Source organism: Netta rufina (genome assembly GCF_964035555.1).
Source record: "Netta rufina genome assembly, chromosome: 2".
In the NCBI taxonomy this organism is placed as follows: domain Eukaryota; kingdom Metazoa; phylum Chordata; class Aves; order Anseriformes; family Anatidae; genus Netta; species Netta rufina.
This window is the reverse complement of record NC_140124.1, coordinates 108292419-108316254: the sequence shown is the minus strand read 5'-3', so window position 1 is coordinate 108316254 and position 23836 is coordinate 108292419. Positions and strand designations below refer to the sequence as shown.

General features: G+C 41.9%; 1 protein-coding gene across 1 annotated transcript in view; it reads left to right on the top strand.

Moving 5' to 3' along the window:
* EMILIN2 (elastin microfibril interfacer 2) overlaps positions 1–23836 on the top strand; it is a 38698-nt gene that overhangs the window by 6263 nt on the left and 8599 nt on the right. Inside the window, exons 3-6 of the mRNA XM_084282477.1 lie at positions 10428–10603; positions 12675–14609; positions 20780–21112; positions 21661–21699. Of these exons, the coding sequence (XP_084138603.1) occupies positions 10428–10603; positions 12675–14609; positions 20780–21112; positions 21661–21699 (2483 nt within the window). The remainder of the gene's footprint in view (positions 1–10427; positions 10604–12674; positions 14610–20779; positions 21113–21660; positions 21700–23836) is intronic.

Below are 23836 nucleotides of genomic sequence, written 5' to 3'. Positions count from 1 at the left end.
ACTCTTTTGGAAGGACTGTCTTTTCAAGGTTCTAATATCCTATTTTATTTAGTGTTTTCTTAGTAGCTTATTCTGGGTCTGTCAGCATGTGGTTGACTGACGTATGTTTATCTTGTGACAAAATGGAAGGAAGCAACCATGTAAGAGTTACAAGATTGCAGACCCCAAGAACAAAGCTCTGCTTTGAGTGTTGCCACAGACTGTGGCTGTAAGTTACTTAAATGCATCCTATATCTTAGTTTCTCTGTTCACAAGAAACATGTGCCTGCCTAGCTTTAAGGAATAATAATTCAACAACATTAGGACTATTAAAATCTAAACCTGAAACTTTTTGGGCATTCCCCACTGGAATTCAGTGGTCAGCTTTTGAAAAATAAAATCCTTGGTGATTGAGATAGATATCTATCTCTCTTTGCCTCTATCTGTATGGATATAGATATGTATGGATACACATATGTATGGATATATCCTTATGTATCCATACAAATACACCACTGGGAAACTAAACCACTAATAGGAGGCATGGGGGGACTTCCTTCAGAGCATGCAGTCCCCTAGTTGTTTGTTCACTTTCTCTCCACTCTCTGTTTAATTGCACATCTAGAGAAAATAAATATTTTGAGTCTCATTTTCTTTTGATGAAAAAGATGAAAAAAAAAAGATTTTTTTTTTTTTTAAGAAAAAGTCCTAACTGAGATGAGTGACATCAAAATTCACCATATAGGTAATGAATGATGGCACTTATGGAGATTATGGAATTTATGGGGATTAATGGAACTACAAATGAGAATCTTCTGTCTGAGAAACATTTTTGTCTTCCACCAGTTTCTGTGATCTTCTGCCTTACTTATTAAAAATAAAAAAAAAAATAAAAAGAAAAAAAAAAGAAAAAAGCATACCTCAGTAAAATTCAGCCAGATTCTCTTGGATGCATTGAACTAACACTCAGCATTAAAGAGAACCATCTGAGAGGTTAGGTTGTAGAGAGCTGATTTTGGCAGCATGATTCTTTGCTCCTTCCTTGTTATGAGTAGATTAGGGGATGGAGGACAGCAACGTTTCTGCCTCTGTCCTGACATGCTGATACTCTGGTAGTGGAGTGAGAGGGGGGATACAAGTCACCTGTGCCATGTTTCTGCCTGCTAACAGTTTCCTCCAGACAGAAAGCAATCTCTGTTCTCACTGTGCTTCTCAGGTGGTGCGAAGGGGCAGAGCAGACAGCAAACACTGGAAAAGCTGCTTAGTCTCTAACCCTCATTCTTGTTTTATGTTGTATTTAGTAAAATTACAGGGTTTTCATAGTCAAATATTAAAGCTTTTTATTTATTTATTTTTTTTTTGGAGTGACTTGGATGGGTGATTTATTTGTTTTACATGCAAAGTGTAGCTGAACTCCATGATGCAGATGTGCAGTGCTTTAACTTCTTCTCTTCAGAGAACAAGTGCTTCAGTTTCGGTCCCTGTTAGTGCTCTCAGCCAGCAGCAGTTTTTTATTCAGGATTTAGCTCAGAATCGATTTGGTGCTAATTCTGTAATATCAGTTGTGGCTAATGCTTTACTGTAGTTCAAAGTTTATTAATAAGAGCTTAATGATGTATATTAGGGGCTGATTATTAAATTACATAGAGATCTGACCACGACCTTTTAGGGAACTTCAGTTGAGATGGCTACGACTGGGCTAGATATTGGGATGGTGGGTATTGTCAGTGGCAGGTTTTTGGAGGATAAGACCCCAGACATCAACTCCTGCAAATACATGTACTGTCTTCTTTATACAAATTTTGGAAAGTAAAACTGCCAGCTAAAGGAAGAGGGCCAGTGCAAAGATGAGAATTTCATAAGTCTGTAAGAGGCGACTTTGTGTCTCCAATGCCAAGTCAAAATCAGTAAATATTTCTAGGTTCACTGGAATTCCTTTTAAATAGATTTTTAGTACAGCTAGGGCACATGGAAAATAAGGAGGTGATTGGTGGCAGCCAATAAAGCTTCACTGAGGGAAAATCATGCCTGATGAATGTGGTGGCTTTCTACAATGGGGTTACGGTGTTGGTGGATAAGGGAGGAGTAACTGCCGTCATCTACCTGGACTTGTGCAGAGCATTTGATGCTGTGCTGCACAACATCCTTGTCTCTAAATTGGAGAGATGTGGATTTGATGGATGAACCACTTGGTGGGTAAGGAATTGGGTGGATGGTTGTACTGAAAGAGTTGCTGTCAGTGTCTCAATGACCAGTGATGAAGTGTTCCTCAGGGTCATTATCGGGACTGGCACTATTTAATATCTTTGTTGGTGATGTGGACAGTTGCATTAAGTGCACCCTCAGCAAGCTCTGTGGTGCAGTCGACGCACAGCTGGACAGGCTGGAGAGGTGGGCCTGTGCAAACCTCATGAGATTCAACAAGGCCAAGTGCAAGGTCTTGCATTTGCGCCAGGGCAGTCCTAGGCACAAATACAGGCTGGGTGGAGAATGGATGGAGAGCAGCCCTGAGAAGGACCTGGGGGTGGTGGTTGATGAGAATCTCAACATGAGGCAGCAGTGTGCACTCGTAGCCCAGAAAGCCAACCGTATCCTGGGCTGCATCAAAAGCAGCGTGGCCAGCAGAGCGAGGGAGGTGATTCTCCCCCTCTGCTCTGCTCTCTTGAGATCCCCACCTGGAGTGCTGCGTTCAGCTCTGGGGCCCTCAGCATAAGAAGGATGTGGATCTGTTGGAGTAAGCCCAGAGGAGGGCCATGAGGATGATCCAAGGGGTGGAGCACCTCTTCTATGAAGAGTGGCTGAGAGAGTTGGAGTTGTTCAGCCTGGAGAAGAAGAGGTTCTGGGGAAACCATATAGAGGCCTTCCAGTAACTAAAGAGGGCCTACAGGAAAGCTGGGGAGGGAGTCTTTGTCAGGGAATGTAGTGATAGGACAAGAAGAAATAATTTTAAACTAAATAGGGTATATTTGGAATAGCTGTAAGGAAGAAATTCTTCACTCAGAGGCTGGATGGGGCTTTGGGCAACCTGGTCTAGTGGAGGTGTCCCTGCCCATGACAGGGAGGGTGGAACTAGATGAGCTTTAAGGTCCCTTCTAACTCAAACCGTTCTGTGATTCTCATCTGTTCCTGTCAACACATCTTTTCACCGGTTGCCATAAGTGCCTTAGGGTAAACTCCTATTAAAGACATATTTTTTTTCTTAAATTAAGCTCACTTGTGGCCTAGAACAGCAGAGAGCTGCCAGTGTGCCTCTGCAGTAGCAAGGTTATACATGAACAAAATCCAGAGACGGGATTCAGCTCAGCCTAACTTCACTTGTCGACCATACAGGGATGTGCATGTGAGCACAGGAGCTTAGACATCTGCAGTAGTAGTGACTCAAATGCAGGTCAGTAGTGTCCAACACAGTGCTTAAGTAATCAGATGTAAATAAGGATTTAGGATGAGATGAAATCCTATTTAGACTCTACTAGCTGTTCTGTTGGCTTAAGGGAAATACATAGAGCTGATGCCCATCAATACCCACATTATGGGCACCTGAAATTCAGATGTGCTGAATCTCACTGTTGCAGTCAATGACTTTCTGATTTCTGTCAGAAATCAAGTCTCCCTGATTTCACTGGAACTAGGATTTCTACTAGCTTTTGTAGGGGCTACAAATAGGCCAAGGCTCTCGGGAAATTAGAAATGTGGGATTAACTGGTACTAGCTTAGTAACTGTGTGGGAAGAATGGCCAGTTTAGGTATATATTCAGCAGAAGCCTTTTCAGCCTGCAAAAATAATTAAAAAAATAAATAAAAAACCTTGGTCAGATATGATTGCAGTTGTATATCATAGTTGGTGTTTGCTTTTTTTTGTGTGTGTGTACTACTCCAGCACTCCCATTGGAGATTTGGACGACTGGGACATGCCAGAGCATGCTATATCATTTAGAAAGAGCAGAGCTACATTCAATAAAGGCATTAAACAATGAAGATTAGTTATCTTATATCCAATAGGATCACGATTTGCAGACTGCAGAAGTTATGGGACCTGTTCCAATGACTACAGAATTTTGGACTGACCTTGAAGTTTTGTGCTCAGAATAAACATTTTACACACTGCTTATGTAGAAACATATGCTGATTCTGCAGTCCCTCGCTCACAATGAGGATGTGGTGGCAGTTATCTCCTTGCATTTCCCCAAAGGTCGAATGTTAATATCTAGTTACAGAACGGAGCCATATGTTTTCCCACCGATTTCATCCAAATGTTTCTGATTTGTTTTATCGCTATTAGGTGACATTCCAAATATCAGTGCTAACTGCTTCCTTCTGTGGTTTAGCACCATGAGAAAATTAGAGCTCGTTCCGTAGTCAAAATGTCTAGCATTTGCAGCAAACATGTATTTTTAATTAAACGCTTTCCGAAGAAAATACTTTTCTCTCAGAAAGGAAGAATCTTTTAATGTTATTGCCACACTGTACAACTTTATTTCAACTATGAAGTTTTTAGATATAAAAAATATAAATTTGCATTGCTGTTCTGAATGTGTTGTATCATTTAATCATATTGAATTCACGGTGAAGGCAGTAGGTGCTGGTAGCTAAGGCCCTGTTATGGAAGGACTCCTAGAATTGAATCATGTAATAGAATCACAGACTGGCTTGGGTTGGAAGGGACCTTGAAGATCACCTTGTTCCAACGCCCTGCCATGGGACGCGATGCCACTCTCTAGGTCAAGTTGCTGATAGCCCCATCCAGCCTGGCCTTGAACACCTCCAGGGATGGGGCATCCACAGCTTCTCTGGGCAGCTTGTGTTAGTGCCTCAGCACCCTCTGGGTGAAAATTTTCCTCCTAACCTCTAATCTAAGTCTCCCCTCTTTTAGTTTAAAACCATTCCCCTTGTCCTACCATTATCTGCCCTAGTAAAAAGTCATTTTCCATCTTTGTTATAAGCCCCCTTTAAGTACTGAAAGGCCACAATGAGGTCTCCCCAGAGCTTTCTCTTCTCCAGGCTGAACATCCCCATCTCTCTCAGCCTTTCTTCATAGGAGAGGAGCTCCAGCCCTCTAACCACCTTTGTGGCCCTCCTCTGGACCTGTTCGAACAGCCCCATATCCTTCTTGTGCTGGGTGCCCCAGACCTGGACACAGCACTCCAGGAGGGCCCTCACAAGGGCAGAGCAGAGGAGCACAATCACCTCCCTTGCCCTGCTGGCCACTCTTCTGGTGATGCAGCCCAGGACACAGTTGGCCTTCTGGGCTGCAAGCACGCACTGCTGGCTCTTGTTGAGCCTTTCATCTACCAGAGCCCCCAAGTCCTTCTCTGCAGGGCTGCTCTCAGTGAGTTCTTCCCCCAGTCTGTGCTCATGTCTGGGATTGTCCCAACCCAGGTACAGCACCTTGCACTTGGACTTGTTGAACCTCATTAGGTTCATGTGGGCCCACTTCCCCAGCCTGTCCAGGTCCCTATGGATGGCATCCCTTCCTTCTGCTATATCAACTGCACCACTCAGCTTGGTGTCATTTGCAAACTTGCTGAGGGTGCACTTGATCCACTGTCTATGTCACTGATAAAATGACAAAGCACCAGTCCCAGAACAGGCCCCTAAGGGACACCACTTGTCACCAGACTGGTCAGGCATGATTTGCCCTTGGTGAAGCCATGCTGGCTGTCTCAGATCACCTCCTTCTCCTTCATGTGCCTTGACATTGCTTTCAGGATTTTTTCCATGATCTTCCCAAGCACAGAGGTGAGGCTCACTGGTCTATAGTTCCCTAGGTCCTCCTTCCTACCCTTTCTAAAAATGCGAGTGATGTTTGCTTGTTTCCAGTCACCACATGGCCTGACTGCCAGGATTTTTCAGATATGATGGGGGGAGGCTTGGCAACTCCCTCAGCCAGTTCCCTCAGGCCCCTGGTATGTATGGCATCAGGCCCCATAGACTTGTACTTGTTCAGTGTCATCAGGTGGTCTCAAACCTGCTCTTCACTTACAGTGGGAAGGACCTCGCTCCCCTGGCCCCTGCTTAGAAGTTCAGGGATTCAAGAGATGTGGTAAAGCCTGACTTGCTGTGAAGGCTGAGGCAAAAAAGTTGTTGAGGATGTTAACCTTCTCCATGTCTGCTGTTACCAGTAATGTAAATACCAGCTGTTCTTATTTTCTCTCTTGCAAGGGAAGATTAGAGACTGTTGAAGGCCCTCTTTGTTCCTGCTGTCTAAAAGAATGACCTCATTAATATTATTTTAGCTCAATTCTCCGAGAGGATGTGGCCATCTCCTTTAGCTGGAAGTCCTCGTGAGGATTAGGTGACAAGGCACAATAAATGCTGATGATGCAAGTTTTAATCATATAAGAAAAGAAAAATTTTTCAGTCTGTGAGACAGTTGTAAAAAATAATTATGATTATTAACACTTGAATAGCAGAAATCCAAGGTCATGGGGGGATGATTTAATAAATTATTATGATTATTATGTTTTTAATTATGTTCCAACATATACAGGCATTAATGTGGAGCCGCAATTCTTTGAGACTTATGAAACTTTCCTGAATTTGACTAAATTGCCTCATTAGGTAACTGCAGAGATTCACAACTACAAGACAAAATATGAGAAACTCAGGCATGTTGTGTTCTAACTGTTTAACACAACCCAGCTGCATAGAGAAGCAACGTTATAATGACATTTTTTCTCTCCTGCCACACTGAGTACATTGTGTATGCTCTAATGTGTGAGCAGCTTAATTCCAAATACTGCAAATATAAACAGAGACATCTGATTTTTGTATTCTACTAGCTCCCAAGCCTACATCATTAAACTGTGTAGAATCAGAAATAATTTTCTGGCTGTGCTCCCTAGCAGAAAGGTACGTTTTCCTTAGTTTTGTCAGAACCATAACCAAGAATATAATTGTGTTCAGTGCTGTTGCAGCCTGCCAAAACCCTGGAAGTCTGCAGCTCCTCCACTGAAACCCACTGTGCAAGCAAAGTTCTGGCTATAAAAAACTTACATGACTGGGAATCACGCTTAGGCTGGCCGCTTGTTGGTGAAGGTTATTCATTCATCAGTGCATCTGGATAGTCCTGGAATGGCGACACATTCCTTGCATGGGCAACTTCCACAAGTCTGCACGAAGGAGTGAAGCTGTAGCAATTAAGCTATGATTTTAAGAAACTTGTATATGACCGAATTCCAATTAGAAAAGTTTTAGGGTAAGTTCCCGTTTCCCTGCCTCAACATGACTAGTCTTGCTGCAGTCGATGGCACTGGCTGTGTGATGAAATGAACTGGACTGGCAACATAGAGAAGCAGTAGCTCTTGCTAAGAAAATCACTGTTTAATTTCTGAGCTCCACATGAGCATTACTGTCTTGGTACGGCAGTTTAGGTTGTAAAATGTGAAAGCTGTGGTGTGTCCAGATTTTGAAGCATTTTCATTCTAGCACACTTTTTGCCCTAGGAGAATTGTGGTTTAAGATTCAGGTTAGTCAGCACTTGACAGGTCATAGTTGAAATCAAAACAGATCCAATTTGTGTATTTGCTTGAGCTCTCAGACAGTTATGAGAATTTGTAAGGAATAGACTGCTAAGACTTACACGGTGTTTTTGTTCTTTAATTTAAGACAGGAGGATTCTTCTGCATTTCAAATAATTTTTGTAATAAATCATACTAAAGTAAGTCTGAAGCTGTCTATATTGATGAACATGACTATAGAGGAAGTATGGAAAGAGAAACTCATCTAAGATATGAGAGAAATGGCAGAAACGGTACAAGGAAAATCCTCATTTTATAATTTATTTGAGTAAACAAATGCATGTTTTGCATAAACATTGTTCTTATTCCCTTTTATAAATTTGCTTTTAGCTACTTTTTTTTTTTTTTACTGAAAAAAAAAAAAAAAAAGAGAAATATAACTTAGTGATCTGAAGATAGTCAAAATACTTTGATTTTCAGGGAGGAGTTTGTCCCTGACAGTATAGAGAGGAACACACACAAAGCTGAGAGCAGTCAAGTGCTTTATGGCAATCAGAGAAAAGTCTGTACTGCCATTTCCGGCATATGAAAATGGATCTGGAAGTTCAAAGTTTGTACTTCAGTAATGTGGTGTTTGTGAGAGAGATGGTAATGACTCTTAAACCACTTCAAACCACTAAAACATTTAGCTAATCCTGTCACTCCTCTGCCTCTAGCAGCTAGTTCAAAGGAAGGGGATCCTACCCAAATTACCTACATGAGATGTGGTTTAATGTTCAGATAAGGGAGAAGGAAAAGGAAGTTCCTGGGTGGTCGGGATGTTGTCCTTTCCAATGGTGCCCTCTACGTTGCACTCGCTTAATTTTGAAGCACTTGACCTTGGGATGGCTGCTCTTTACATTTGTAAACAGGATTCAGCAGATGTTTTCGTGAACACAGCAAAAGAAATTATGAGCTTGAGCGCAGCCCACAGCAGTTTCACCGTGTGCTATAGTGAAGGTTAAAAAGGATCGGAAACCCCTCTGAGTTAATGTTCACCAAGGCAGAATCTGAAAACCTGATAACCGGAGCAAACCATTCAGCTGGGAGTGGCTGATGGACAGATTTACAGGCTAGTCCCACCCTTGCCTTTCTCTGAAGATTCATGGGAAAAGAGAATCCGGAGAGGCTTGTTAGAATAACCTACTGTTTGGCCCCAAAATGGCTTGGAAAAGTATGACACTGTCTCTAGTCAAAATAACTTTTTTCCCTTAAATGAGAGGTTGTACATAGAGTAGTAACGCAAAAAAGAACATTGAGTATTTCCTCAGTGCCAAAAGTGGAATATATTGTTACAGAACTCGGAAAGATATGTTTGGAAAAGAAACAAATTCCTACTTAGTGGTTAACACTTTGAAGCCCCCCGCCCCGAGTTTTCTAAGCAGTTTATCAAAACACGGACGGCAAATGGCTGTCGGATGTAGGACATCCTAGAATTATGTCAGTGGAGTGGGAGATGCATGAAAAATGCAGAATTATTTCTGCAGTTATTTGCACACAAGCCTTGGAGATTAACAGCTAAACTCCGTGACTTTCAATAGAAACTGTTTCACAGTTGCTGTAAGATTTAATTCTTTCCAGCTGGTAGTGGATTACTGATTATTTTTAAACAAAAGGAGATTTTGCATATTAATACAAGTAAATATTTAACGAGACGAGGAGTTGATTTTTTGTGATAGCATTGGGTGCTCATTACATACTGCCTTCTCCCTGTCCCAAAATACCCTCTGAATGAATGAGATGTGTTGTAGAGCTTTTGTTAAGTCCATTGCATTTGTTCCCAATTTTTTCTGCCAGTATTACTACTTCAGGGGCACTTCAGTTGTGAAGCGATTAAAGGATGCAAAGTGTTGTTCTAATGTGAAATACTCTATGAAAAAAGACCTGAACGTGCAACAGAGAGGGTGGTGTCATGATAATTTTATTCACAGAAAGAAATTCTCATGAGGAATCAGGGTAAGATGTTCGTTCATATTGAAGTTGGTGTTCCAAGCATACCACTTTACAGAACTTAGGTGACAAATTCCTGTTTTATTTCATTTCCTCATCTCTCCACCCTACATGAGCTATACCTTAAACTGGTAACACTTTTTATAAAATAAAACAGCCTCTGAATATCCTATGGGGGGATCCCTTAGGGTATGACTGTAGATGAACTTATGATATATGCGGTTAAAAAAATTGTGGAAAAAGTCTTGGTTGAAGACAGTTGCACATTCAGAATCAGGTTGCCATTTATTAACTTTTTGAGTGATTAATCAGGGAACCTTAAGTCTGCGTGTACGTAAGGTGCATAGGTTTGTCCTCAAGAACTCTTGAGCTTAACAGGGACAGCGAAGTAGGAAAGAGTCGATTCCCTCATTGGTCTTAGCCTTTCATCTGACCCCTTCTTTCATGTCCTTATCTGACTCATGCTGTCAGCATCCTGTCTTTTCCTGGAACAGCCTTCCTGGCTTTGACTGCTCTGTGCATACGGATTCTGGGGAGTGTTTTAAGGGACAATGATATTGGAACAAGTGGGACAAAGCAGGCAGAAGCAGTTTTGATGCTGTGAAGAATTGCTGCCGGAGGAGCCCTGTGGGTGGATTTGTGATGAAAAGTAGTTAGAGGAGAAAGGTTTTGAATTCATAGTGATACACTGGCAGTCACTGTTACTCTCAGCAATGCCTGACGAAATGAACCTTCACTTCCCCCAGAGCAGTGTCCCTCAGCTCATAGAAGAAAGTCCCTCATGCCTGGGCCATGTTTGCTCTTCCTGACACGACTGAGCTAAGTGCATGTAACTTTTAGACCTCAACAAAAAAGTTTGTTTAATTAATGTTTGGAGGAAAAAAATAAAGCATGTCTGAAGTTAATTGAATCTCACTTAAAAGAAAAACAGTTTTAGTTTTAGGCTTAGTCTAAGTAAAAGCTGATGTTACAGATCGTTTACAATACTTTCTGTTTTGGCAGATACCGAACGAGTTTCAGACCTCGGTATACAGTTGCATACAAGACAGTAACAGAGCTAGAATGGAGATGTTGTCCTGGATATAAAGGTGAAGACTGCAGAGAAGGGCCAGCAGAACAGCCAAAGGCAGCTCGTCGTCCCACAGCACCGGTGAAAGCTGTTGTGAAGAAAGGCTTGGGTAACTTTTTGTTTGAGTTTTGGTATGCATGATCACGTCTGGTTTCTTGCTTTGTCCTTTTACGTATAATAACCGTTATGGTTTCTATTAAACTCAACTACTGGCAGGTACAAAATCCATATGGAAGACACTGTGTGGTGGGAAAATAATAGCCAGGCAATAACAGTCTTGATACAGAGAATTTCCTGAAGAATAATGAAGGGGTGTGTGTGAAACACTGGCCATAAATGCCATCTGTCTTCTCATGGTTCAGGAAAATCTTTGTCTTAAGGTTGTTTTTTGTAAAAACAGAGATTTTTTTTTTTGGTGGTTTCTTCAATGTTCAGGAAAAAAAAAAAAAAAAAAAACATATATTTGAGAGAAACTATTATTAAAATGAAAAAAGAACAGGTACTAGTTTTAATGATAGACGGTGCTTCCTAGCATTTCACAGTGTGTTGTTTGTTCAAGGACCTGAGCAGGTTTTACAGATTAATATTAGATTACCTGCCTTAATACTAAGGTTAAGGGAATGATAAGCCTCAAATGCTAAAAAAAATACTATAAAGAATGAATAATGTTGTATTAGATACTGCCTTCTGAAAGGGTAAGAGGAGTGCTGTTGCTGCAGGATTATGCCTTTCCTCCATCAATAAGAAATGGTAAACAGATGCTTGTTTTTGAAGGACTTCTTCACAGCAGCATCAGAGATTAATGTCATACTAGCTGTTCACTTAGTCAGATTTCCACTGGTGTTTTTGTGTAGTGGAATCAAGTAGGACTAAATACATAGTTTTAAACTACTCCTATACATTATATACATGCTTTAAAAATAAAGCGCTTAAATATTTTGTTAGCCCGCCTAAACTATTTCTTCAACAAACTGACAATAAAACATGATAATCTCTTTATTAACTGGCATGCTGCTTCTATCTAGAGATTTTCTTTTTGCTCTGACAAAACTCCCTAAAAAACCTATGTTTCAAAGCAAAAGTAGACCAGTGTGTATGTAATAGCTACACTGTGTGTGTTCATACTTTTTCATTACTAAAGGAAGCAGCCATTCTGCCTGTCTTGAATACTTTATGATTTCCTACCTTCTTTGTACTGTCTTTTAGCTGAAATCCGTTTTAAAGCTAAGAACAATTCTAACTGCATGTCCTTCAAACTCAATCTCAGTGTTGCTTTCCAAAGTATATCTAGCATTCGTAGCTTGGAATCAGTGCTAAAATTCTTTTGTCTGAAGATTTAACTGTTAACAGCACTCCATTACAATAGAGTCACAATTTGACAGGGGAATTTTCTTATTGTTAGCTGTTTACTTGTCATCTGAAAGAGTTTTTCTGATGCTAACAACTTGTGTATGTTTTTTCTATAAAGTATATTTTCTTCTTCACTTCCGCTTCTTAACTTCATTTTACTTTTACTTGTGCCCGTGATAGCATGCCTTAACTGCACAAAGGTCCTTGAATTATGAATTGCCTAAAGGATGTAATGCGACATCACAGTAGGGTTTATACACGATGTCTTTATAGAGTTTATCCCTCAGTGCATAATGGCAAAGATACATAGGAATATGTAAATAAATATGGTCATACAGATCTACACATTAAAATGATATTTAAATGGTTGTTAAAACAATTGGTGATCTAGCTGAAGGTTTGCATTATATTAAATCATTATTTGGGATCACACTCAGTGTCTTGACTTGCTAGTGCCTTGTTGCTGAGAATCCTAGGAACTAGGACTGGAGGGATCTTAGGGATTCCACTTATCCATCCCCTTAGGCAGGATCAGCTATGCCTGTCCAGCTTCCAGTGGCAGGAATTCTGCTGCTTATGTGGTCAATGTCTTTTCTGTACAGCTGTTTGAGCAAGAATTGGTCAATGTTCTAAAACGTTTAGTTTGGAATTATTTGATAAGGTTTTTTAATCATAAACTACTGAAAGCAAGAATAGAAAAGGGAACAAGCATTACGCATTTTGAAGTATTTTTTGGATTTCAGCAAAAGTAAAATTGGCCTCTGTTGACCAAAACGGATACCCTTAAGAATGCTGATTTCCAGACTTAGTCTATTATTTCTTTGAAACAGATACAGAACCAACAGAAGCGCCAGAACCTCCACCATATGAGAAGAAAATGCAGTTTCTTGAGGAAGAATTGTTTAGACTTACACGATCAGTGCTTGAACTTCAGTCCTCCTTGGCAGGTGTGAATGAAAACCTAAAGCTGACTGTCCAAGAAGATGCAAGTAAGATGTTGGTCACTTGGCTGAACAACCTTTATGACCGCCCAGAGCCTGACAGTGCAGTCGGTGGTGAAACAGACACTATCCATCTGCCTGGACTCCTCAGCAATAAAGATCAGAAAGACCCTTTTCTTGATTTTGAAATGGAAGATATAAAGTCTGAGCTAGCCGAGGTCAAAGAAGCACTGAAGATCAGGAATGACCAACTGGAGGAACTGAATGGAAAAGTAAAAGGCTATGAAGGACAACTAAAACAACTGCAGGAGGCAGCACAGGGACCTACGTTAACAATGCCTAGTGGCAATGTGTATCAGGAATACATAGACTCAAAATTTGAGTCCCTCAGACAGGAAATACTGGAAGGATTTGAAAAGAAAATGGCAGATCTGAAGAACTCTTGTGAATACAAACTACAGGATATCCAGCAGCAGTGTGATGACAATGACAATAACTGTTTAGGTATAATTGATGTTATAAGAGGAAAAGAGAATGATTTGAGGAAAGAAATAAATACTCTCCGAACTCAGATTCCATCAAACCAGTCCAGTTGTTGCAAGGAGGGTGACAGAAATGACTTTGACCAGCAGATAAAAGATCTAGACAAGAAGCTTGACAGAGTTGTGGAAGCACACAGGATCCTGAATGTCAGAATAGACAATGAAATCAGTCGGTTGTCAACTCCGGATTTGGAAGACATGTTTGGTGAGAGGCTGGAGGAGCTAGATGCAAGGATGAACATTACAGAACGAAATGCTGAAGAACATTGCTTTTACGTTGAGGAAACTCTCCGAGGTGCTATAGCTGCTGAGGTAGATGAGCTGAGAGACTTGTTTGACCAAAAGCTCCGGTCACTAGAAGATAGGCTAGGTGGCACTATTTTAGAGATTGCTAATACCACAGACCCGGATGGAATGTTTATTAATCCTGGGCCTATTATGCCTAGTGACACTGGATTTGCAAACGAGCAGTTTACAACGGAGATAAATCTTGTCAAGAACAAATTACTGTCCCTCGAACACCTCTGTGGCCAGAAATGTCTGTCAGCACCACAAGGGACAGAGGACCTTCAGAAAGAGCTAGAAAATTGTAATAACAAATACAATCACTTGCTTTTGAAAACAGAGAACAACTCTGTTCTTCTGCAGTCTTTAAATAGCTCTCTTAATGAGAAACTTAACTTAATTAAGGATAACCAACGTGACAACCAGAAAATGCAGAGAGATTTGCGTGTATTCCGGTATAGTCTAAATGTCATGGATAAAGATATGAAAAATCTCCAAGATGGCTTGAATAGTTGCAGGGAGCAACTTCTGGGTGTCAATTCTACCTGTAGAAAAACACAACGAGGTGTCTACCGAAAAATTGATCAAATGCAGAGGACATTTGCAAATCAAACCATTCACCCTAGTGATAACTGCTGCAGTGAAGTGAAAGAGAGACTAGAACAATTAAATGACCATGTCCTGACTGATCTCAACAAGTGTAAAGAAAAGACCCAAGGTGTCCAGGATGGTGTTTCAGATGTTGAGAGCCGAGTCGCGAATGTTGAAAAAGTTTGCGGCAAGCTGGACTCTGTCTCGGGTAGCTTGCAGAAGATAAAAGAAGGTCTGAATAAGCACGTGAGCAGCTTGTGGAACTGCATACGTGAAATGAATGGAACTATATTATCTCATTCCAAAGATATTTCTGGCCTCAAAAATTCTGTCCAGCAGTTTTATAGTCAAGTCTCTAAAATCACCACAGACATGGAAGGCATGCTGAAATCTCAGTCTGACACAAGTAAGTTTCATGCATTTTTAATGCTTTTTTATTTGTTTTTCAACAGGCTTTCTTTCCTGAATCACTTATAGAGGAACTAAACAAGGGAGGAAAAATTTAATATTACACAGTTTCTGCTTTGTTTTTACAATGACTATAATTTTGGCTTTCCTCTAAGACACCATAGAGGACTTTGCTTTTAAAAGCATTCTTAAAAAAAAAAGTCTTTTATGCTTTCATACTCACTTTGAGCCAGAATAAAGATAGTAGTAAAACTAATATTTTAGATAGTGACTTTAAAGCAAGTTTTAATTAATATTTATCTGTAGGTATTATTCCAGTTATTTTATTCAACTTTTTCTTGTGTGTATGAGATTATGTGTGAGAATCCTTCCAGCTGATTCCTCGAGGGGAATTGAAAAGTAAATTGAGAAAACCGAAGACAAAGGAATTCAAATTTATGATAAGAAAGATTCTCTGTAAGTTTTGTTCATAGTGTGAGTTAATGATTATAATTCAGCACTGACTCTTTGATTTAGGACTTTCACAAACAAGCTCTGGCATATCTTGGTGTGGCAATTTAACACTTTTTGTTTCATAGCCCTGCCAGAAGTTTGTGTTCCCACAACTTAGGTGGCAAGTTGGCAATACATTCACACCACAGCTGGCAATGCTTTCACACCTCAGCCACTTCTGTTAGCCATCCAACCTGTTGGTTCAAATCTAACTTCACAGTGAGTTTAAAGTTTGCATGAGTGGTTGAGAAGCAGAAACACAACCCCTTTGGCTCAAAACGCTATGAAATGGTAACCTCTGTGTGTCAGTGAACCCTGCCATAATGGTTTAGAGGGCTTGCCAAATGCCAGTCAGTCCCTCTGCAGTTCTTCCCCAAAATTTCAGCAATTAGTTGTTTTCTTTTGAATGAGTCAGTGTACAGAAGGAAGCTGGTTTCCTGTTCCTGTTCCTGTGAGGAAAAAACATAGGAAGTGTAGGCTATTTTGAAATTGCACTTTTCAGTTGGCTGTGAAGCTCAGGAGATGCTTCTGGTTTTAGCTCTGTGCACACATGAGATAAATTTGACACAGCACAAATTATTGTGTCAAAACTGAGATAGACACACTTCGTCAGAAAGAACTTTTCTGGACTTCAGTTTGTTTTTTGTTTCCTTTGACATTTTATTCATTTTAGAGAAGGATAATTCAGGGGAATTACAGATGCTGACACCAGTACTGACGTGGAGATAGGCCTGTGAAAGGTCTGATGGGGTGTTTGGGGCTGGCCAGCCCAGCTGGAGTATTGATTCCTGGATGCAGTGGGTGAGGCTGTGCTTTCAAAGGGCAGAATGCGTTCAGTTGGTGAGAGAACAGTGGGGAAGAGGCCAGTTTCTGTGGCTGGCCCCAAATCTGAAGAAGAGGTGCTGAGGGGAAGCCCTGTGGGCTGCTGGAGCTGGTGGTGGGTGGGGGAGATCCGGTGCCTGACTGAGAGAGCACTCGCTTGAGTGGAAAAGTTGTACCTGATGGAGGATCCAAAACTAATTCCTGTGGGGAAGGATGCCCCTCTCAGTCTGAGGCAAAGACTTGACAGCCTGCTGTAGACGTGTTTATTTTGAGCACAGAACCATTTGAAAACAAAAGTATTGTTGCAGTGATGTTACCCTGCTACACTGCTGAGCTCCACCACAGCCGCTCACTGCCCCTCTTCAAAGGGAAAGAGAGGGGAAATTCTGAGGTGAGAAGCTCTTGTATTAAATAAAATAAATATATATATATATATCTTAATTTAAAGAAAGAAGTGCAGAGGAACAGAGGAGGTCTGTAATTCTCAGATACTTCTTTTAGTGAAATCTCCTGTTAAATTCAACGGGGTTAAGACCTTAATCCCAGAGTCTCTCAGAAGAAACCCAGTTCCCATTAAAATGCAGTATGATGTATCTGTGTTATCCTATTTCTCATCTGCCTCACCAAAAATAAATTTGCACTGGGAACTGACACTGGAGAAAGATCCAAGACACGCAGAGTAATCTTTCTCCTGCTATTTAATGCAGGTGTTCGGGCGGCCTCATGGGCTGTATTTGTCAACCTCTATTACAACATTGTAAGGCATTAAAAAGCCTAAAGCGTGCCTGGGTTTCCATAGTGTAATTCAGTTTCGGAGCAGAGCTGTTTCTCCATCCACCGTCAGGTTTTTAGTACCTGGGGAAAGGCTCTGCTGTTGGAGCCCAGACACGCAGGTACCTTGGACGGCCCTCTCTGCTTTCGGCAACCTCCAGCCTCTGCAGGATTTGTGAAGCAATGCCTGGATCCCCAAATGTTTCCAATTAAAATAACGCTGTCTAGCGCAGCAGTCTGGGTAAATTTGGACAGTCGGAGTTCCAGAAAGATTTTGGCAAAAGAGCCTTTTTGGGAAGCAGTTTGGGAGCCCTGTTATGTGAGCTGGGCACAGCTTTAGCTGGTTTTGTGTTCGCAGGTGGTGTGGCTGCAGTGGCCTCTCTGGTACCTGCGTTAGCTGAAAGAAGACTTTCAGTTCTGGCCATAGATCAGTGCCGAGTGTCTTCTGCACCACTTGCCAGCATATCGTAGCATTCAAGTGATGTCATCTGACTTCAGAAGGACCATAACAGGAACAATTTGTTACTAATAGAGCTGTTGAGGGTGGTAAGGCAAGGATATGTCAGAAGGAATCCAATATAAAGTCTTACTGAGAGGTGCAGGCCTGGGGCTGAACTCAGGAGTGTGGCTGTGTCTTATTAAGAAATTCGTAAGATATTTTGGATCTAGGGTTTTGAGTGCCTGAGTCCAAACTAAGACACCAGGTTAGTGAAGGATTGCAGACAACAGCAGATGTAAACCCAGAGGCTAGGACAGCATTGTATTAGTTTGGATTTCTGGTGAAGATAATGCAACTTAATGTCAGCATTAAACAGGGTGGTGACAGGTGGTGCTCTGCTCCAAGGACGTAGATAACCACATACAATGTACTCACCAAGGTTATGTTTTCCAGCTTCTGTTTGTCCAAATTAAATGGCCACTGCCCCAGATCTCCTGCTGAGAGAGGAGTTCGTGCAGAGGAGCTGCTCATTGCGGTCCGTGCCTCTCTGCAGATGCAAGTGCTCTTCAAATCATGTGAAACTAAAAGTTAAAGTCAGCTGTTTCTTTTTCGTTACTGCCTCTTTGTACAGATTCGTGAAGATTTTCGGTAGTTAGAAGTGTGCTGGGATTGTAGCTTGCTCTGGTTATGGTTATTTAACCAGAACTGCAATTCCTCTGCTAATTGTCGCTATATCAGGGTTTCAAAAGTAACAGCTAAACATTGTCTGCTGAAGTTACGGGCTAAGAAGCTCTGTGCTACATCTAAAAGGGGCATAAACCACAAGTGTTATATCACAAAGGACTCATGGGGTCGGTTCCTGTAGCCTCCCTTACAAGAGGGTGCTTAATTTCTGAATCCCTTTGATATCAATAAGAAAATACAGGTTATGTCTTTGTGGCTTCTTGTGGGTGCAGCCACTAATTCCTTTACTTGATAATTTCTTTTATGTGCTTACTGTGTGTTTTGGGGTCTGATGAGCACGTGGCCAGGGCAGAACCTCATTAGAATCAGCCAAACTGCAAAGAAACACTTGAGCTGTGCATCCAGGTCACAGCTCTTCCTCCTTCCTGCAAAATTATTCTTTCTTCAGTGAAGCAAAATGGAAGTTAACGCTGCCCGGCTAATCAAACTGAATAAAATAAAATGCTTTAAGGGGAGCTGGGAATGAAAGCATTCTTGTTTTAATTGTACAAGGGAAGCCTTTTCAGTTTCAGCTGCAGATGGGCATCTGAGAGCAGAAGTGAGGCAGTGCTGCTGTCTGACCTGGTAACCGAGTTGTCACTTGGTCTGGTGGCAACAAACCAAGCAGTGACACCTCCTCTGCGAGGACAGCATCACCATTTTCAGCTGTTTAACCATCTCAGCTCTGCTCACTGCCTTCCCGGATATTTCACAGACAACAAGGAACATGTCTGTTTTGTCAGCTGCCCAGCAAAGCTTAAGCAGGTCCAGCGAAATTCACCTCAGCCTTTGTTGGGGATTCATTTTCTCATCACTTACTGAATTGAAAACACGTGTTGGGTAATCCAGCATCGAGATAGGATGGCTCCAGCGTTATCTCTATCTGATGATTTATTGATACTTTGTCATGGTATGGTGCTTCTCAGTCAAAAATGCTAAAAAGCTTGGCAAAGATGGCAGACCACAATCCCTCTTAGTCCTCACATTATCTTATAACTGGCACTTTAAGTTGAGATTTAGCCAGGTAGTTTTGATTTACGGGAATGTAGCTGGGTAATTCTAAATGCTGGAATATTGATGCTGCACACAAGGAAGCTGCTGGCACAGGATGCAGGACTTGAGCTGCTGATTATTGTTTAAAGCTCTAGAAAAACAAGCACAAAAGCATAGTCGTTTTCCCTGTGTCAGCCCAAATTGTTGGCTCAATAAAGCTCAGTTTAAGTGACTAGAGAAATGACAAATATTTATATTTATATATCAATATAAAATATTTTGCCAGTTTCTGTTTTGAATGAGGTTAGTCTGAAGATCTTAGTTGAAGGTGTGAATCTGTGATTTTTTTTTATGAAGATCAATCTAACTTGTGCAAAGTGAACATTTCACCTTTTATTCCCTCTGCCTTGTGGAAGGAATTACCGAGTAAGCTTCAGTCCAACCTTGTGGTGCATTGCCAGTATAACTTTCAATTCTCACAGCACTTAAAATCAGCCAGCAGAGCTCCTGAAGACTTTCTTTTAAAGGACATACATACAGCAAATGAACGCAGGTGGTGTGGAACCATGCCTTCAGATAGCCTCGCAGTACCTTGGAGCGCTTAGGAGGAGTTTTTACAAGACTGGAAACAAGAAATAAGATTCGCAGGGGTGAAGTGCAGGGGCAGAGTTTGTCGCCTTTAATCACACGTGGCATTGGGAACACAGACAAAAAGCACCAGGTAGTGATGGAGCAGCACAGGGGTTGCCAGCAACACCGTCATGGTCCATACCTGCAGGATCTGGTTGTAAGCCCTCTTCTGAAGGGCAGCCACTGCTGCCATGGCCAAGCCTCTCCAGCTGCTGTGAAGCACAGGCATTTGGTTTAGCCTTAGCCACTGGTGAGCTTACCCAGGCTGATATAAGGGATAATGTGCTTTGTTTTCACCACCAAGAGCCTGGGGCAGAGGTCTCCTGCTGTGGACCATGGCAATTGCCTTTGGCATGACAAGTTGCATCAGATAAATTTGCAAGGGGATGTTTGTTCATTTCCCCAGAAACTTTCACTCCCATCCCTGTGCCTAAAGCCATGCTTTGGACATACACTGCAATGAATACAACCAATGCTAATGTATAATGTCAGTATAGTTAGATTTTTTTACTCTGCTGTCTAAAATGTGAATTTAGGAACTCTTTTTGGTAATTCATTGTAAAAGCTGTGTCGTTGCCTCTGCTGAAATCTACACAGTTGTAAATTCCTGTTATAAATATGGCATAAGTCAGCTTCACACTTAGGAGGACATAGCATCTTTAAATTTCATCCAGGACTCCACTTATAAGAACGCATTTTAATTCCTGTAAAGGATGCAGAACCGTACCAGCTGATAACCCAAATGTTACCGTGTCAGCACTGTTCAACCCCGATGTCGTATGTGTTGGCTGCCCTGCTGGAAAAGTCTCTTAATGGGATCTCTTGCCTTTAAACAATAAGGGCTTTTCAGCTAAATTATATCCTGGGGTTCTGCCTTTGTTGTCAGAACATATTAGTAATGGGAGTATTGGGAATTTTAAATTCATTGCTTTTCAAAGGAGGGGAAAAAATCCCCAAGTCAGTGTCCATTTACTCTTTTTTTCCTGTGGATTTTTTTGTTTTTGGTGATAGTGCTAAAGGGTTGGATAAGAACAAGACTGCCTTGTGCTGGGTGTTGTCTGAGTACGGTGTAGAAGGGAAGAGCTGTGGGCAGGAGGGAGTAAAGCAGAAGAAGAAGAGAGCATGAAGGGGAGGTGGAGGCCATCGGTGGGAGGTAGCTGTAACATGCAGCCAGCTCAGTGCAGAAAGTCTCGGTTTTATGTTGAAGTTTTTGTTTCCCATGAATATGCATATGCCGATTTTACAGACTGTTTTAAGTGAATAATTCTGCATTTCCCTTTTCTTCAAACCTTTCCAAGGGCGACCAGAAACACCGCGGCAGGCGGTGCCACCGAGACCGCCGCTGCAGCCCCAGCCGGGCATATCCCTGCTGCCATCCCGGCCGAGGATACAACCCCCACGGCACAGGCCTCCCCTCCAGCCTCCTCTGCCCAGACCTCCTCCACGGCCGGCTCTGCCGGGATCAGGAGTCGCCCCATTCCTTCCTGGAACAACCGGGATCATCCTGGAGGCTGGAGAGGCAGGGCCGCCGGGCACCGTCTTGATGTCGGGAAGAGGGCGGCTGCGAAGCGTTGATGGCCAGGCTGGGCAAAGCACCATGCCCATTGCTGAAGGCTACGCTGGAGCACCAGGTGAGGGAAGCAGACCAGCAGTGAATCACCCTGTGATACCTACGGACATGCCAGGCCTTCGCTAGGGGGGTGAAACTGAGCTTTACCAGATGCCTTTCAGCCGTTAGAGCTATTAGAGTCTGGAGTTAGGGCAGAGGTGGTTTGCAAATCGGGCTTGGCAGCCTCCAGCTGGCTGCAGAAGTAGGGGAAACTTGGTCAGTGCCAGCTTTGTTGCTTGTGTCAGCGCTGCACAGAGCATGAGGTCAATGGGGCTGATGTAAAGTCCTTGGTAACTACAACAGCCTTTGCCCCTAGGGAAACCTAAATTAATTTTTTCTTGCTGTAGTGCTTGCCGTGGATTTAATACCCTATAGTAAGAATTTGGTCTTCTTTGCTGTGACTGCCCCAGTTTAACGAGAATCTGAGCATTCATAGGAGATGTTATTTGGTAGCAATTTTGGTAGGTAGCTTTTTGGTAACAAAGGATATTTTTTAGAAGAATGCAGTGATATTTTGTCATAATGTACTCAATTACATACTGTGTAACACACACTACTTTTGCTTTGTAGGATATCCGAAGTTATCTCCTCCAACCACGGACTCACAGGGTAAGGCAATTGTTTTGCAGAAATGCTTTACACAGGTACTTAATATCAGTCCCTGGAGAGCTGTGGCTAAGAGAACAAAGTGACATTAAGGAAAATCTAACGCGTTTGCTACACCTTAGCATTAAAACATAGTCTGCATCCGTTGAAAATGTGTGTGTTTTAAGGTTTTTAAAAATAATCCATTTGCTGATATTGTTACTTACTTTGTGCTTTATTTGTCTATTTATTTATTTATTTTCCTTTTAAATGAAAAGAACTTCTTTATGGAAAGGGTTGTTAGGCATTGGAATAGGCTGCCCAGGGAGGTGGTTGAGTCACCATCCCTGGAGGTCTTCAAAAGACGTTTAGATGTAGAGCTTAGGGATATGGTTTAGTGGAGGACTTGTTAGTGTTAGGTCAGAGGATGGACTCAGTGATCTTGGAGGTCTCTTCCAGCCTAGATGATTCTGTGATTCTGTGATCTATTTCTTTCCAATGAATGTAATATTCCTTTAGTAAGAAATTAACACTAAGGCCAATGCTATGATTTTTGAAGCACTGTTAGTAACTGAGTGTGTGAGTTGGTGCTCCTCATGGGAGAGTTTCTACCATTGTTAGAACAATGAGGACTCATGTTCCTGACTTCAGTGAAAGCAGGAGTGTTCCCACTGTCAGCCTTCATTTAGAAAGACTTAAAATACAATTTTCTAGGCTTGATGCGGTTTTATTATAATTGCTAATATCATAATTCACTGACAGATTTGTATGATAAGGAGGTATATAGCTTGTGTGGGCCATGCTAGTTGGCCTCAATAAATGCGTTGATTGGTTGCTGCCTGCCCTACAGCCTCATACTCCAGATAGTATCAAGCCCTGGGGAGTGGTATCCTGTGTCAAAGTGAATATTCCCACACTTTCTGCAGAAAGAATGATTTAATCTAAGTGTGTTGAAGGAAATATCAGAAATAGATAGAACGGAGGGACTTTACGACATCCAAAATCTTACCCCTGGGTTTTAGCCTTAACCAAATCACAGATGCACATCCCGAAGACTGGGCTGGGGACTGACAAGAAGAGTTGATACTGTAACCCTGATATATATATACTTTCTAATTAAAAATCCTTCATAGCCTTAAAGCAATATTTTTGCGTTTGAGGATTGCAACAGAGGAAGAACAAGGAGCTATAGATTAGGCTTCTGGAAAGGGATGAGAAGTAAGGAAATGCTCATTTATCTTGCTGCCAGAAAAGCCAATATAAATGTCTAGATCTCTGTGATAAATGGATTTCCTGGGGGACTTATTCCACTTTATGCATACTACTGCAGTTCGTAGACAGCAGTATTTTAATAAGTTTATGCTAAAACTGTGAACTCTGCACGTTAAACGCGTTGAAAGGGCAAGGTGTGGCAGCCAGTGTGTGCGAGGGCTGCTTGGTGGAACATGTTGCTACAGATGGTGTGGTAGCACTCCAACATCTACAGAGAGGTGAGCTCAGCCAAGGAGTTCCTTTTCCCAATCTGTGCCCCTGTAGGCCTGTCTCAATACAAGATACGCCTGCCAGCCTGTCGTGCTTCACCCAAAATGCCTCGCAAGCCCTGAGGCCAGGTGAGGTGATAGAAAGCAGAGGGTAAGGCATGGTACAAATGTGGTATGGTACAAATAGCTGTTGGACTTGGTGGAGTCAGGGCATTTACACTCGCTGTCCCTGATCATATAGGTGGTAGCTGCTTATAAACAGCAATGAAAGAGAGACTTTTGGGGAAGAATTCAGCAGTATTGTAGAAATTAACAGATGGGAAAGGGAAGGTCTTTGGTTTGTTGGAGGAGGAACTTAATGCTTAGGTAAGGCACTGAGGAACCTTTAAGACCTAATTCAAGCAAAACCACAGTTTATGCCTTTGTCAGTCTTCGCCCAGAACATTTTGTGGTACTGAAATTGTAATCTGAAAGAAGATCAGACCTTCTTGTACTATGATTCCTAAAACCAGGAGCATGGATTGTTAAATTGGCCTTCTGAGTGCTCCCTTTCATTTCTCTTTCCCTTTCATTTCTGTTTCTGACTAGCCTGTAACGTGAAGGCATTACTCAGGAAGAAGCTGAGGGCTCCAGCTCTGTCCTCTGGTATAAACTAGCCCACATCAGTGCTTGTCTTGAAT